Raw genomic sequence first — 17,728 nt, forward strand, 5'->3', positions numbered from 1 at the left:
CTGAAGCTTTCAGAAGATCTGTGAAGTTTAAGGAAAGAAGCTGTCTTCATAACATTAAAGTACAAGATGAAGCAGTGCTGATATAGAAATTGCAAGTTATCTAGAAGATCTCGCTAGGATAGTTTATGAAGGTACCTCCACTAAACAACAGATTTTCAGTGTGAATTAAACAGCCTTTTGCTGGAAGAAGATGCCATCTAGAGCATCGTAAATAGAGCGGAGAAGTCATTGCCTGCTTCAAAGCTTCAAAGGACAGGCTGGCTCTCCTGTTAGGGGCCAATGTAGCTGGTGATTAAGTTAGAGCCAGTGCTGATTTACCATTCTGAAAATCCTAGGGCCCTTCAGAATTATGGTAAATTTCCTCTGCCTGTACTCTCCAAATGGAACAACAAAGCCTGGATGATAGCATATTTGTTTACAGTGTGGTTTACTGAAGATTTTAATCCCCCTGTTAAGAACTACTGCTCAGAAACAAAGATTCCTTTCAAAATAGTACTGCTCAGTGACAGTGCACCTGGTCATCCAAGAGCTCTGATGGACAAGTACCGTGAGTTTATTTGTTTTTATGCCTGCTAACACAATTATCCATTCTGCAGTAAATGAATCAAAGAGTAATTTTGACTTTCAAGTCTTATTATTTAAGAAATTTCATAATGCGGGATCCCTGGGTGGCGCAGCGGTTTGGCGCCTGCCTTTGGCCCAGGGCGCGATCCTGGAGACCCGGGATCGAATCCCACGTCAGGCTCCCAGTGCATGGAGCCTGCTTCTCCCTCTGCCTGTGTCTCTGCCTCTCTCTCTCTCTGTGTGTGACTATCATAAATAAATAAAAAATTAAAAAAAAAAAAAAGAAATTTCATAATGCTATAAATTGAAAACCTGGTAAGGATTCACCATTCTAGATGCCATTAAGAACATACATGATTCATGGGAAGAGATCAAAATATCAACATTCACAGGAGTTTGGGAGAAGTTGATTCCAACCTTAAGGATGACTTTGAGGGGCTTAAGACTTCAGTGAGGGAGTAACTGCAGATGTGGTGGAAAGAGCAAGAGAACTAGAACTAGAAGTGAAGCTTTCAAGTGTGACCAAATTGCTGTCGTTTCATAACAAAACTTTAATGGATGAGGAGTTGCTTCTTATGGATGAAGGTGGTTTCTTGAGATGGAATCTTACTCCTGGGGAAGATGCTGTGAAGATTGTTGAAGTTTTAGAATACCGTATAAACTTAGTTGATAAAATAGTGGCAGAGTTTGACAAGATTGATTTCAGTTTTGAAAGAGGTTCTGCTGTGAGTGAAATGCTACCAAATAGCATCACCTGCTACAGAGAAATTAGATCTGAAAGGAAGAGTTGGATCTATGTGGCAAACTTCTCTGTATCTTATTTGAAGAAATGGTCACAGCCACCCAACCTTGAGCAGCCAACAACCCGAATCAGTCAACACCAGCCATCAACACTGAGGCAAGACCCTCTACCAGCAAAATGATTATAACTCACTGAAAGCTCAGAAGATGGTTAGCATTTCTTAGCAATATAAAGTATTTTTAATTAAGGTATGTTTTCAGACATAATACTGTTGTGCTTTTAATATACAGTACGATGTTAATATAACTGTTATATGCCCTGGGAAACCAAAAAATTCACTTCACTGCCTTTGTTGAGATAATTGCTTTATTTTGGTTACCTGGAGCCAAACTTGTAGTATTTCTCAAGGGTGCCTATAATGTAGAATATGGTGACTATAGTTAATACTGTATTACATATTTAAAGGTTGCTAGGAGAGTAGATTTTAAATCTTCACATCATGAGGAAAAGAATTTTTTAAATATATGGGGATAGATGTTAACTAGACTTATTGTAGTGATCATATTGTAATGTATACAAATACAGAGTCATTTTGTTGTACTCCTGGAATTAACACAACGTTATATGTCAGCTATACCTCAGTTAAAAAAAAAGAACTCTGTATGTTGAATAATAATAAGTTTTTGCATACTCCCCACCTAGGTTAAGAAATAGAGTATTTTCAGTATTTCAGACCTTCCTCTTTGAGCTAATCATTCATTCTTCCTTTATATTATTTATTCCCTTGTTTGTCTTTTTTGTTTCTTTTTTTTGTTTCATTTTGTATGTATGTACCCCAAATGATACATTTTGCAATTTGGAAGATCAGTGTTTTCACTGTTTGGTGAAGTGTCCTGGGATATTCTGTTCAGTGGAGACTGGCTCCAGCTTCCATGAGAGATTACAGGAGCCCATTCCAAGGAATTAGAATGACAAGGTTCACGTTAGTTTTATAGCAGAGCTCTCCAGAATGTTGTGAAGTAGATCACAAGTGATATCTGGGAGAAATATCATCTGAACGTGTGGACTGCCCTTTAATTTCTGCTTCTCAGCTCCATGTGGCTCACCATGTGTCAGGAACATGTCAAGGCAATACTCTCTCCTGGGATAAATGAGCACTCTCAGCTGATCCAAGTTGAACATGGACAGGAGAAGAACTTTTAAGTACCTGATCATGGTCACCCAGGTTAAGAAAGGAATTTGGGCCATCTTCTGTACAGGTTGAAAAATCCATACTGTGGTGTTTTGGTGGAGACAGCTGTTACCAAGTCTCTTTCTTGGGTCCCTGCACACCTGTTGTATTGGATCTCCTTGCCTTTCCTCTTGGATTGTCCCCTGCACTTCTTCCCTGTTTGATTTTTTGTTTCCTTTTCCTCTCTTGCCTTCCTTTTTGGATACTCTTGATTTGTTGGATCACATTCAAAATAGCTTTTTGAGAAAAGGTACACAATAGAGAAATTCTTTGAAATCTTACATGTTGAATAATATAAATACAAGTCCTATTGTTTCCTTTCTGCATGCTGATGAGCTGTTTGCACACCTTTCTTGGGAAACATATTTGTAGGGCATCATTTTGTCATGTCATTTCTCTACTTAGCTGCTTTAGCTGGTGTTGATACCTAAGCTAAAACCTGTTATACTCAACCTGGCCTTTCAAGATCCCCCAGCTTTTGGAGTCTCATCACAAGCTGCTCTTCCAGGCACTTGAGTGGCTCAGTTGGTTAAGCGTCTGCCTTCAGCTCAGGTCATGATCTCAGGGCCCCTACTTGTGCTTGCTTACTCACTTGCTCTCTCCCTGTGTCAGATAAATAAATAAAATCTTTAAACAGAACACACACACACACACAAACTGCTGTTCCAAATGAATCTTTTCTTTTCCTTGCCAGTTTGCTTGCTGTCTCCTGTTTTTCATCTTGCCTCCATGTCTTTGCCCATACCACACATTTATCAGTTAATGTCCTTTATTTTCAGTGTCAGATCTGGGTGTGTGACACCAGGGGAGATGGGGAGCTTGTGATTCTGACAGGCCCTGCCCCTCTTAGGATTCAAACTTAAAAAAAAAAAAGAAAAAAAAAAAACTAGGACTATATTCCTGACAAACCAAACACCAGTTTGTGATTTTTGTTCTAAGTACTCTGGTCCTGCACACTTGCTCTAGTTCTGTTTGTTCCAGGAACACTCCCTCAGTGGGTGGTGCAGTGACCCAGCACTTCATCAGATGAGTAGAACTTCCAACTTGTATTCTTCTCTGAACTCCTCTGAGACTCAGTTCCTAGCCCTGTCATTTTATATTTAATCATTTACTGTCCTGTGTTATTAAGGAGCAAATTTTCCAGGGAGAGATCTGCCCTCTGCCCTTCACCCACCCATGAGTTTATATAAGAATTGCTCCACAGACATTGTTGGTCAAATTATTTACATGTGCCTGTTGTGCTTGTAAAAGCTTAGCATTTACTACTGGTATTGACTTGTTTTTGGATAGGGTAAGAGATTTTGAAATTCTTTTTATTTTGAAAGAATGTGGATTTGGTATGAAACTTTCTCTTCTATTTTAATGAGGTGTGTGGAAGTGTGGTCAAAACAATGGTTCTGAAGTTATTTGCTGTGAGCAGTTCTATAGACTGAAGGGTACTTGTTTGCAGAGAAAAAGCGAATATTGCCTCTTTTGGTTTATATAGTTTTTGCTCTGCTCTTGAGGAAGTTTTCTTCTTTGAGAATTATTTTAGGTTGCTTTATGTTTCAAAACATTTGAGCCATTTTTTAAAAAACATTTAATTCATGTATGTACTCTTTAATTCAGTAATGTACTCTTTGATAACATTACTCTTTTCCCTTGTCACTTCTGCTTTTTTGTTTTCCTAGGTGAAGTTCAATATTCTTTGTTTTACAGGGAAGAAGAGTCTCTGGTAGAGCAGTTTGTGTTTGAAGCATTGGTTACGTACCTGGAAAGTCTGGCCTTAGCACACACAGATGAGAAACCCTTAGGTAGGTCTTATCTGAGTGTTTTGTTTGTACACCAGTTCTGTTTGCCTGACAAATCTTCAAGAACTTTACCACTCAGGGGTTAAGCCTCAGGTAATTCTCTCATAAGGTGATATTTTCTTTTCTCCTGTCTCCCATTTAGGGTGATAAGTATGAAAGGGAGATATGCCCCTCTGATGCCTCCAAAACAGTTAAGAATCTTCAATGCCCACCTTCTGTGTGGCCCACCACATCTCCCTGGTGGCCACTGAGCTTGACCCCTAGATGGCCAGAGATTTGCCCAGGGCAGGCGGGACAATTTTATTGTGCAGCTCCAATGAAGCCAGCCAGTACTGTGATGACATGAAATGTGAGAATGTTCGATTGCACCACGTAAAAAAACCTGGGTGTAATAATCACTGAGATGTGGCCAGTGTCTCACTGATGACAGTTTGAAATGTGGAAGATAGATCTCATTACAAGATTGTGATAAAGCTGTTTCAACTATAATTAAGAAATAATAAAATGATAAGTCAGAAATAGACTTAAAGTAGTTAAGACAGTAATAAATGGTAGACTTTACAATTAAATTCTGTATTATATAAAATTCTCTATTCTGTAAACTTACTTTACAAATAAATTCTGTGTTATGAACATCACGGAATTTCTGGGCTGGAAGTCTTAGATATCTTACCCAGAGAACTTAAGTGACTGAGCTAGGTCACATAGATGTGTATAGCAGAACTTCTTTTTCACTTATCCAGATTTTATTTTGTTTGTGTTTTTAAAAAGACAGGTTGTGTTCTACTATCCTTCATGGTGATAGCCTACTGTGGGTAAAAATACTTAAAATTTAGCTCTTGCCATCAAAGAGCTTAAAATTGCTTAGTTTATCTTGACATAAAGGTGAATTTTCTCAACAAGTGAAATTTAACACTTAAAAATCACTGCCATATTTTCAAAGCATAGAAAGAAAACGTTTTCTTGGTTATAGAACTCAAATTGTGTAAGGCTCCTTTCCTAAATAACCTGAGGCATCTGTGGATGGCTTTACTAATTTACTTTGATTCAGAACCTACAGTGACTTATTATTAATCTATCTATGGTTGAACCTACATAAGAAAAAGGGGAGGTCAAGGAATTTATACTCCTCAAATAATAACCTTAAATGGAGGTAGATAGGATCTGGCCTGGTAGGTGAATTTTGTAATACCTTCCATCTCAAATCCAGTATGTGAGGCTGTGCTTTGGCTGACTGGGGGCTGGTGAAGCAGTTTCTCATTAGGTGCAGTATTGTTATGAGTGTGTGCATGTGCACTATACTATTCTGAGATTTTAAATGTGGGTTTTGTTTTTGTTTTGGGACAGTGTAAATCATTTATTTAAATTATGTATTCTGAAGGCTGAAACGATGTTGACTCTGTTGTAAAATTATCTTTTTAGTTAAAACCTATAATAAACCTATAATACTAATTTATTCACAATAATCAGCTATATAACTCCTTTGGAAATACATTTTTGTGCTTGAGAACAGGTACAATTCGACAATGTTGTGATGCCATTGATCACCTAAGGCATATCATTGAAAAGAAGCATGTATCTTTAAACAAAGTAAAAAAACGACGTAGGCCACGGTAGGTGATACTGCTTCTTTTTTTATTTTTCCAACATAAAACTAATTCCTAGTAAAAGAGAATTTGGAAGAAATGTGTGGATATATAAAGAATTTTCTAAACAAGAAATGTGTGGAAATAGATAATTTCTAGGACGCTTAAAAGCTTTGTATTTGAAAGTGCTTGGTTTACTGTATTAATTTGTAACGGACATTTATTTTACCTGCAGTAATTTTGAATGCAAATTTGATGTGGAATTTTTTTTTCTTTTTTTTTTTAATTTTTATTTATTTATGATAGTCACACAGAGAGAGAGAGAGGCAGAGACATAGGCAGAGGGAGAAGCAGGCTCCATGCACCGGGAGCCTGACGTGGGACTTGATCCCGGGTCTCCAGGGTCGCACCCTGGGCCAAAGGCAGGAGCTAAACCGCTGCGCCACCCAGGGATCCCTGATGTGGAATTTTTTGACTAGAAAATGCACGAACTATTGTGGAGTAAATTTAAGATATAAAAACTGTAATATTGAAATAGCATTTTGACAGTCATAGAATTATAGAATGAAGCCAAGGCTGGCTTTTTAACCAGTGGTATCCAGCCTTCGCTCTTAATCCCATTCTAGCAAGGTCTCATTCTCCAAAAGGATGGTATGTGCCATGCATCAGCCCCTCCAGATCTGTGCAGGGCGTCTGGGGAGTCTGCTGGCTGCTACCACTCTGTAGAAACATTGGCACACGTAAATTGGATATTAATATTTTTTCTGTTGTTATAAAATTGATTCTTTCAGATCCTATTCTTAACTTTTGACCTCTAGATCACTGGTTCCCAAAGCATGCATCAGAATTACCTGGAGGTCTTGTTGTAACACAGGTTGCAACACAGCTGAGTCTATCCCCAGAATCTTTAAGGAGGTCTAGAGCGGGGCTAAGGATTTGCATTTTCTGCCAAGTTTTTAGATAATATTGTTGCAGCTGGATCAGCAACCATAATTTGAGAAGCACTCCTTTAGATTTCAGATCTCCCTTTGTTTTAAGGTACATTGAAAAGGAAACCTAAAAATATTGGTGCTGTTGTTTTAAGAAATGCTTTTTAATTTTTTCTCAATTAGAAAAAAACGAAGATAAGCAACATTTAGGACCTATTTAACCTGTGACATTTTAATGGTATACTAATGATAATACATTAAAAATAAATTGAAGTTTCTACATGTATTATTGTGGCAAAATTGAGCTTATGGTTTCTATACTCTTGGGTCAGCCAAATGTAAATGTTGGGGTGTGTATTAAATATAGTGTATTATCTCCATTTAGAGGATTTCCACCTTCGGCATCATTGTGTTTACTGGATATGGTCCAGTGGCTGTTAGCCCACTGTGGAAGGCCCCAAACAGAATGTCGACACAAATCCATAGAACTCTTTTATAAATTTGTTCCTTTATTGCCAGGTATTGTGATCTTTATGTCCTGTAAATTATGAGTTTTGCTTCTATCAGTAGTAAAATAAATGTGTACTTATTTAAAATGTAACCTTTCCGTTATTTAGATGAATGTTACAAATAATATGTTCCTCATAAAAAGATATGTTCTATATTCATTACAGATCATTTGTTTGACAAAGGATGAAAGATGGGCTATGCATTTCTCAAAGATTTTGAGAAGCAAGGAAAGGAAAAAAAGTGCTCTTTTGATGTCCAGTGATATAGAGGAAGTAAATTTAGAATTTCCCAGTATCTTTTATTCCACTCTATTTTTACTTTTTTATCTCATTTAAAGGAAATAAAAAGGGTTGGATAACCAGTTAACATGTTAACTGATATTGTTAACATGATATTCAGTTAATAGTTGGTGAAATAAGAAATTGCTAGACTGCTAAATCCGAATGATCCGGGCAGCCTGGGTGGCTCAGTGGTTTAGCGCCGCCTTTAGCCCAGGACCTGATCCTAGAGACGCGGGATCAAGTCTCATGTCAGGCTCCCTGCATGAAGCCTGCTTCTCCCTTTGTCCATGTCTCTGCCTCTCTCTCTGTGTATCTTTCATGAATAAATAAATACAATCTTTAAAAAAAAATCTGAATGATCCCAGATTATTATGATATTAAAGGGAAGCAGTAAGCCTATGTTTTTTATTTTTATTTATTTATTTATTTATTTATTTTTAATTTTTATTTATTTATGATGGGGGGGGGGGCAGAGACATAGGCAGAGGGAGAAGCAGGCTCCATGCACCGGGAGCCCGATGTGGGATTCGTTCCCGGGTCTCCAGGATCGCGCCCTGGGCCAAAGGCAGGCGCCAAACAGCTGCGTCACCCAGGGATCCCCTAGCCTATGCTTTTTAATAATGAGTGCACTAAGCCATTAAACTATACTTAAAGACTCAAAATAATTACTAAGTTTCTTAATAGAGGAATAAATGTGCCTCAGGACAGACCCAGGCCCTGGCTTCCCTCTGTGGAGTGTACTGTGCAAGAACCCTGCTATGCTGTGGTGTCTGGATAAGAAAGGTCATGGAACACTACAGATCATTTGGGGCTTTTTCCTCATTGAAGTAGAGGTGCAATTACTTGGTATAATTCTAAAACTTAGAAGATACTCTATTTGTTATACTGTGGAATGTATTGTGATACGCTATAGATTTAATATAGCATATATTGCAATTGTATTAGTACTACATATACTATTTGGTATATAAATATATGGTATATATTTGCCTACTATAATTTTAGGTATATAATGGTAATGTGTATTTGGATTTTCTTTTTTTAATTTTTTTTTGTGTATTTGGATTTTTAATGTAGAGAATTGTTTAAAAAAATCACTAGTATTTTAAATTTGTTTATTGCTTTTAGTTAACAAAGTTAGTTTTGTAGTCATTCTCACAGAACTCCTATAAAGTCCATGAAGATTGGATGGGGTGGGGATCCCTGGGTGGCTCAGCGGTTTAGCGCCTGCCTTCGGCCCAGGGAGTGATCCTGGAGTCCTGGAATCAAGTTTCACATCAGGCTCTCTGCATGGAGCCTGCTTCTCCCTCTGCCTGTGTCTCTGCCTTTCTCTCTCTCTCTCTGTGTCTTTCATGAATGAATAAATAAAATCTTAAAGAAAAAAGATTGGATAGGTGGAAAGGTGGGCATGTTTTCCTTATTTTTAAAGGGAACTTGGCCCAGATATTACATGGGTGGAACTATTAGTTGGCAGACCTTACCTCCCTTCCAATTGGATCTCTGATTCTCCTGCATCCCACACAATTCCTAGTGATGTCAGCTTGACTGATCCCAGACATTTCTATTGTTTTTCTCAGTTGCTTACAATAGGGACCTCACATATTTTCAATGAAATAAGTAGAGTTCTGCTCAGAATTGTTTCTGTTACACAAAGGATGCTAAATAGGTGAACCTTGTCCTGCTGCCAACATATACTTTGTATGAAAGGAATGAACGTTCCATCACTTATGTTCCTCTGTGCCCTCCAGTGTTGCATCCACCTTTCTCTCTGCTATGTTTTTCCCCAGTGTTTTTTTTTTTTTGTCTTTATTTTAATTCCAGTTAGTTAACATATAGTGTCATAGTAGTTTCAGCTATACAATATAGTAATTCATCAATTCCATTATGATCTGGTGCTGATCATATCAAGTGCATACCTAATCCCCACCACCAACTAAACTGATCCTCCCAACCCCATTCCTGTCTGGTAACTGTCAGTTTGTTCTCTATAGTTAAGAGTCTTTTTCTTGGTTTGTCTGTTTTCCACCCTGTGTTCATTTGTTTAGTTTCTTAAATTCCACCTATGAATGAAATCATAGGGTATTTGTCTTTTTCTTGCTTAGCGTAATGCTCCCTATGTCCATCCATGTCATTACAAATGGCAAGATTTCCATTTTTTTTATGGCTGAATAATATTTATACCACATCATTAGTCGATGGACACTTGGGCTGCTTCTGTATCTTGATTTGTAAACAGTGCTGCCCCCAGGGTTTTTTTGTTTGTTTGTTTGTTTGTTTGTTTTTTAAAGAGGGGGTGGGAAGGGAGCAAGAGAATTTCAAGCAGGCTCTACAGCCAGCCCAGAGCCTGATGTGGGGCTCAATTGATCCCACAACCTTGAGATCATGACCTGTTCCAAAATGAAGTCGGACACTTAAACAACTAAGCCACCCAAGCCCCCCACCAGCAAGTGGTTTTTTAAAAAAATTTTTTAAAAATATTTTATTATTTATTTATTCATGAGAGACAAAATGAGAGAGAGGTAGGGAGAGAGAGAGAGGAGCAGAGACACAGGCAGAGGGAGAAGCGGGCTCCATGCAGGGAGCCTGATGTGGGACTCGATCCTGGGTCTCCAGGATCACACCCTGGGCTGAAGGCAGCGCTAAACCACTGAGCCACCCGGGCTGCCCCCTCAAGTGGTTTTTAAGGGACAATGTTAAGTGTCTCTTTAGATCAGAAGTCCTATGTCTTGAAAGAGTATACTGTCATCTGGGCAACTCCCAGATCAGTGGAATGTAATGACAAGTGAAAGCACATCCCTATGACATGTATCTGGGTCTTTGACTGTTGAGACTCATGTTGAACAGAAAGCCAGGGTGACAGCAGCCATAGTTTGGAGGAGAGTGAGAAGGAGGCAGGGATCTGGGAAGGTTCTCAGCAATACAGATGTGCTTTCCAAGGCTTAGCTCTTCATCCATATGTTCCCTTATCCTCTTCTTTATCTACACCTGTCTTTCTCTGTCCTTCTATGACTCATAGCTGGCATTTGATACAGAACTTAAATACTGTTTTTACTCATTTTCTTTGTCAGTATTTATTTATTTATTTAGTCAGTATTTAAAATAATGGAATGTTTAATAATTCTCGCTAAAACAAATCTGAAGGGGCACCTGGATGGCTCAGTTGGTGAAGCATCTGCTTTTGGCTGAGGTCAGGATCTCAGGGTCCTGGGATTGAGCCCTGAGTCAGGCTTCCTGCTCAGCCGGGAGTCTGCTTCTCTCTGTCTCTGCCCCTCCACCTTCTTGTGCTTGCTTTCTCTCTGTCAGATAAATAAAATTAAAAAAAACAAAAAACCTGAAAACATGATATGGAATCTTTTACATACATAGCTATGATAGGTATTTTTTAACACAATAAAGAAACAATTTCTTCTTACTACATCAGAAATACATTATTGTTTTGCATTCTTTTCTAAGTTCATTAGAATCAGGATGATTTGACCTTTTGAGAGTCATTGATTTTAGAGCCTACAAAATACAATTAAATGTTTTTTTCTTTAGTTTTGAAAACGGTTAATACCTAAAGGAGAAAATATCTTTCAAAAAGATAATTCAAGGCTTTTATTTAATAAAAACTGCACTGTGATAGGTAATATTCTAAGCACTTTTTCAAATACTAACTACTTCAATTCATTTAATCTTTGTAGGAACCTTATAGGTAGATACTGTTAGGATTCTCATTTACAGATGAGGAAACTGGGACACAAGAGAGGCCAGGTCCGCACAGCCACGAAGTAGGATAGGAACTTGAGAATCACAGTGCTTTTCTTTGTGTTTATTCTTTAAATTACTCCTGGGAAAAAAAGGATAATAATTTTCAAGAGAAGAGGCAAGGGAAAGGATATGATGCTTATAGCTGTTTAAATAGTATCCAACCATTTTTATAATGTTTAAAATAACTGAAGAGAATAGCTTTGGTGGAAATACCTTCTTGGCAGTAATTACAGTGAAACAAGTTATGATTGCTATAGTTAAAAAATTATCCCTTATCATGAGTTGTACAACTCTGGTAGGTATTTTATATGGAAACTGTATTTGAAATATTGTGGTATTGCCAGTCTTGTTTGAGTCTAATTATGTTCGTTAACATATCAGAGTTTAATTCTTGTTTTCTATTATTGGGGGATGCTATTTTTATTTAGGCACCATGATTAGATTAATTTTAGTTATGTGAAATTACGTGTTTTCATCTTGTTTCTTTTTTAAGGCAACAAATCTCCTTCTTTATGGCTGAAAGATATTCTTAAGAACAAAGATACTTCCTTTCTCATAAACACATTTGAGGGGGGAGGAGGAAGTTGTGATCGGCCGTCAGGCATCCTTGTTCAGCCCACCCTCTTCCATCTGCAAGGGCCGTTCAGCTTGAGAGCTGCCCTGCAATGGATGGACATGCTTTTGGCGGCTCTGGAGTGCTACAACACATTCATTGAAGAGAAAACCCTCAAGGCACCTGATGTCCTGGGTAGGTAATATCTGTGCCCCAAGTTACTGTGGTCCAGTTCTACCTGAAGTTATTCAGGGAAAAACAGCAGTAGGGTCTTTGACTAGACAGGCAACACTGTCTAGAATCACAGAAACAATGGCAACAGCAGGGAGCATTAATTTAGTCCTTGCATTCTTCTTGAAGCTCACAGTGAGGGTGGGGGTCTGGTGTACATGACAGCACGGAGGCTACAGAAACCTGCCCAGAGTCTGTACTTTTGTGCCTTGTTCACAGGTTCTTAATGATCTTTTTTATCAAATAACCTTTTGAGGTTTTCATTTGCATGTAGCACCTTAAAAGAGTTTTTCATGGGTGCCTGGCTGGCTCAGTTGACAGAGCATGCAACTCTCATTTCTTTTGTTTTTAAGAGAAAGAGCATGGGAGTGGGATAGGGAGGGACAGAGCGAGAAGGGAGAGAAAGAATTAGGCACTATGCTCGGCATGGAGCCAGATGTGAGGCTCAATTTTATGACCCTGAGATCATGACCTAAGCTGAAATCAGGAGTCAGAAGAAGCTTGACCGACTGAGTCACCCAGGCACCCCGGAGCATGCAACTCTTGGTCTCAGGCTTATAAGTTTGAGCCTCACATTGGGCAGAGAGATTACTTAAAAAATAAAATCATTAAAAGAATGTTTTTGAGGGCACATGGGTGACAAAATCAGTGAAGCTGCTGACTCCTGGTTTTGGCTCAGGTCTGACCTCAGGGTCATGAAATCAAGACCCACATCAGGCTCTGTGCTCAGCAGTGAGTCTGCTTCACATTCTCTGCCTGTCCTGCTCATGTTCTCTCTCTCTCTCTCTTTCTCTCCCCTTTTCCTCTCAAATAAATAAATCCTTTAAAAAGTATTTATAAAATAAAAGAGTTCTTCCTTACATGAGGCTTTGATCTTATTGCATGTTTCTGAGTAGCTTGTCTTTATTTTTCTTACGTTGTCCTGTTCCTTAGTATTTTTATTGTAGTATAATGATCATAGTATTTTTTTTTTTTTTTTTTACAGAGGGTAGGATGTAGAGTGGAGTGTTTTGTGTGATCCTTAGCCTGTGCTGGGAAGAAGGAGATGCAGACTCTATCCTTCTAGTGACCTACATGGGAGATGGGTCCTGGGAGGTGTGTCTCTCTGAGAATATAGTATCTGCAGAGGACCACAGCTGAGAGCTACATTGCTCTGAGCTTTGAGGTTCGCTGAGCAGGCTCTTTTGGTCTTTGGGGGTGAATAAATCCTCTCTTAGGGGATGAATATCCAACTTACCACTTAAAACATATTCTGTTATTTACCTGATTTTCACTTCAGACACAGTATCCATTCTGGTGGTGGCTGACTAAAGGAACTACCAGTCTCTAATTCTGTCAGAGGTGAAATCTGTATTTCGGGAACTGGGGAGAGAGAACCAGGCTATCTTGTCTTCCTTCTAGTTTAAAGAAGTTGGAGGCAGACATAGTGGGGAGTATGTAATGTGTGCAGTGCACATGCACACACTGGGGTTCGGGAAAGCAGATTTTTTTTTTTGTATATATTTTTTATTGGAGTTCGATTTGCTAACATCTAGTATAACACCCAGTGCTCTTCCTGTCAAGTGCCCCCCTCAGTGCCCGTCACCCAGTCACCCCACCCCCACCACCCTTCTCCCCTTCCACTACCCCTTGTTTGTTTCCCAGAGTTAGGAGTCTCTCGTGTTCTGTCACCCTCTCTGATATTTCCACTCATTTTCTCTCCTTTCCCCTTTAAGGGAAAATAGATTTTATACTATTTTGAGATCTGACTCTCTGGCATGGGATGCATCATGATTATAGTATGGGATTCTCAGAAGGATAGGTCACATAAGTTCTGATATTTTAAAAATAATAGTAGCTGTTTACTAGCAAATAGTTCCCTAAATTCATTGTTTTAAAAGATCTCATGTCATTTTGAAAATTTCAACAAGAAAAAAGGCATAGGAAATAGGTAAAACCTTACCCCCTACTTGCATTAGCTAGTGACAGATACAAAAACAGTGTAGTGTTCACTTTTCTAAACTTTCCTATGCATATAATATGTATTTTAATTTTAATTTTTTAACTTAATGGGATTATTGCATGCTTTACTGTAATTTTCTTTTTAAAAAGAAACTCTTTAAAAGAAACTTAACATATTGGATGTCTTTTTATGTCAGTTTATATACCTTGGGCTAATTTAAATGAGCATGTATTACTAAATTATCCAAATGTGTCACAGTCTTTGAAATGTTGATTTACCTTGTGAAGAGTGGGGGACATTAAAAACAATATGCCTTCTTTCAAACTTGACAAAGAATTCCTCGTTGCTTTTAGTGATTGAGCAAGTTGTAATTTCTGATGTGTGGACATTTGAATGTGAAATTGTTAGTATTACTTAAAAAAATGTATTCATTGGAGCCTAAATACTGTAGAGGCCTTTTGTTCAACATTATCAGGCTTAAAATGATTTCTTTACTTGGAAGTTTTGCAAAGTTCCTGAATTATTACCATTCCATACCCTTTTTTTATCCTAAGTATTCTCTGTTTTTATGCTTGTGTTTTTACTCATAACTCTACATTTTTGCATCAAAATGGTCTGAATGTTATAGGTTTCTTCTGTGTTGCACTATCATTGCATTTATGTTTAGGGCATTTAAAGCTTATTACTATTAAAGCAATAAAAATATAATAAGCATTTTGATAAATAATTATTACATATAACAAGTAAAATTATATGATTAGCATTCTATTGTTTTGTATAGATTTTAATAAAAAACTTGTTCACATAAACAAGTGCCATATTTGAATAATGCTAAAATGTTCATTTTTTTCCTTCATTTAACATATCTATAATTGGAATGTTTCATGCAGCCTGTGGTCTGTTGGATTCGAGGATATTTGGTGTTTGAAAATGAAATTCTTAATATATTTTCTCTAATTTCTTTGAATACATGGTGACCTGTCATCAAAATTATTTTTAATGATCTGTCAAGTTGGCAATTTGATAAACTCAAATTTTATGGAAACAAAGAATATGAAAACAAACCCTCAGACTTATAAAAGCATTTCTTAGTTATTAGCTTTACTCTTTCTGTACACCACTTTTTAAAATTGTCCCTTTGTTTAGGAGGTCTTTACACCCTAGTATAAAACTACAGTTAAGACGGAGGAGAAGAGAAAGTTGCTTTGTCTTTCTTCCATAAGCAAGACTGGGTTAATCATGAGAGGAGTAGAGATGGGACAGGAGAACCAGCTCCTTCGTATTTATAGATAGACATGTGATCACGTTTTATGAAAAAATCCATTTGGGGGTTGATGCGATTGTTTCCATGAAAGGACTACTGCCAGAATTTCTCTGTTGCCCCTTTGAAGGACATTTCAGTTGTTTTTGTTTCTTCATCATTAAAAATTACTAAAAATGAATATCCATAAAGCACATCTTTAGAATTCTGCCATTGTTTCATTATTATAAAATTTCAGTGCTAGATCGAAGCATATGAGCATTTTTAACATTTGATAGAAATTGACATGCATATTTTTTAAAGCTTTTTCAGTTTGAATTTTGACTAAAAGTATATCATGCCTGTACTTAAAGAAGGAATTTTGCATTAATCATAGTGGAGTTAGAAGGAAGTTAGAATGTTAATAATTGAGTGTAATTTTTTTAGGTACTGAAACACAGTCTTCACTTTGGAAAGCGGTGGCTTTCTTTTTAGATAACATTGCTATGCATGATATCACAGCAGCAGAAAAGTGCTTTGGCACTGGGGCAGCAGGTCACAGACCCAGCCCACAAGAGGGAGAAAGATATAATTACAGCAAATGCACAATTGTGGTCCGGATTATGGAGTTTACCACAACGCTGCTCAACACCTCCCCAGACGGCTGGAAGGTAAGTCACTCCTACTGCTCTGTTAGTTTGAGATCAGTACTTGGCAGTGGAAAAATATTTTCCAGTACCTATTAAAAGTGGTTTTGGCTTTCTAAGAACTTTCCATTGCTGTAGGAGTTATGTGTTCTTGAAAGTTATAAAGCTTTGCATATACTTCAGATTCTTATTGTGTGAATAAAATACAAAATAATTTTTCTAAATGTCTTATTGAATATTGCATTTTATGGTATGATTGATGAAACATTTGCCTTAGGAAACATGCATTAGCATATTTGTAAATGTATCTGTGAGGTTTATTATATAAACAAAGTCCAGTCCGTCTATCCATTTAATACATATTAAGTGTCTACTATATGTCTGACTCTATCTCCAGATACAGTATGTCCCTAAATGAGGGGCGTAAGGCTCTGATCCACAGGCCACATCCCACTTGCCTGCTTTTGTAAAGAATGTTTCACTGGAACTCATCCAAGCCCATTTGTCCATGTATTGTCCATGGCTGCTTTCACATTGTGATGGCAGTTATTTCAGTAGTTGCAGCACAGACTATGGGACCCACACACCCTAAGGTATTTGATACCTGACCCTTTACAGAGAAAGTTGCCAACCCTTGCCCTAGCCAGGCAAAAATCTCCAGCTTCATGGACCTCACACTAGTGAAATCTAAGTGCGGACTAATGGATATGTTTTTATTGAAATCATCTTTTACAGCTCCTTGAGGAGGATTTATGTAATAACAAAAACTTTATGACACTCTTGGTGAAAATCCTATGTCAGCCCTCGAGCATAGGTTTCAACATTGGTGATGTCTTAGTTATGAATCATCTTCCTGACGTTTGTGTAAACCTGATGAAAGCTCTAAAGAAGTCCCCATACAAAGACACCCTGGAGATGTGCCTCAAGGAAAAAATAACAGTACAGAGGTGGGCATTCTGATCATGCTCGGGATCAGTTTTGTGTTGGAATTTAAGGTTGCAGCATACTCTGGCAGCTATGTGTGTGGATGCTATCGCCCCGTTTCCTGAAGTAGTGGATCTCATCAGTGGGGTGTTTGACGCAGAGGATCTCATTAGTTTGAAAATCATCTATTTAACACATGCCTTTCCTGCACCTTATGGTATGCAAGCCTCTGCAGTGACTTAGCCTCGTGTTGATTTCCACGGCTGGATCCATGGGCCCTATGGTCAGTGTTAACCCATGTTTCCTTTCCTGGATCACGGAATGAATGTGAATGTCAAGGAGTCAGGAAACACATTTATAACAGAACCCACAGTTTTTCAGTGTATTCTGCTCATTTGGTGAGATGAGCACTCATCTCGTTTCTTTTTGTTTTTCTTCCCTGGCAGCATTGAGGAGCTCTGTGCCGTTGACCTGTATGGTCCTGATGCTTATGTGGATAGGGCCACACTGGCTTCTGTTGTGTCAGCTTGTAAACAACTTCACAGAGCTGGTGTTTTGCATGTTGTATTACCGTCTCAGGTAACCAGCCATCTGTTTTTACATTTCTCTTGGCTTTATTAAGCTAATTAGTCTATTATATATATATATATATATATATATATATATGTTTTAAATGTCCTTTATATATAGAATGTGCTGAAATGGGAAATCGAGAATTACTTGCACCAGACATGTGTTAACTTAGAATATGAATATTAAAAAAAAAATAAAGGACATTTATATTTCCAGCAGCCTTCTGAAGAACTTT

General features: G+C 37.8%; 1 protein-coding gene across 7 annotated transcripts in view; it reads left to right on the forward strand.

Annotated features, from left to right (window-relative positions):
- PRKDC (protein kinase, DNA-activated, catalytic subunit) overlaps positions 1–17,728 on the forward strand; it is a 219,931-nt gene that overhangs the window by 51,754 nt on the left and 150,449 nt on the right. For 6 of the 7 annotated variants that reach the window (XR_012020234.1, XM_072804689.1, XM_072804690.1 and 3 more), the window contains 7 exons: positions 4,236–4,330; positions 5,841–5,940; positions 7,228–7,361; positions 11,877–12,131; positions 15,797–16,020; positions 16,732–16,943; positions 17,367–17,499. Coding sequence is in view for 6 of the 7 variants with exons in the window: in XM_072804689.1 (XP_072660790.1) it covers positions 4,236–4,330; positions 5,841–5,940; positions 7,228–7,361; positions 11,877–12,131; positions 15,797–16,020; positions 16,732–16,943; positions 17,367–17,499 (1,153 nt within the window). In the remaining variant the exon portion in view is untranslated. The remainder of the gene's footprint in view (positions 1–4,235; positions 4,331–5,840; positions 5,941–7,227; positions 7,362–11,876; positions 12,132–15,796; positions 16,021–16,731; positions 16,944–17,366; positions 17,500–17,728) is intronic. The other variant, XM_072804694.1, reaches the window with a different exon arrangement.

Source organism: Canis lupus, chromosome 28 (genome assembly GCF_048164855.1).
Source record: "Canis lupus baileyi chromosome 28, mCanLup2.hap1, whole genome shotgun sequence".
In the NCBI taxonomy this organism is placed as follows: Eukaryota; Metazoa; Chordata; class Mammalia; order Carnivora; family Canidae; genus Canis; species Canis lupus.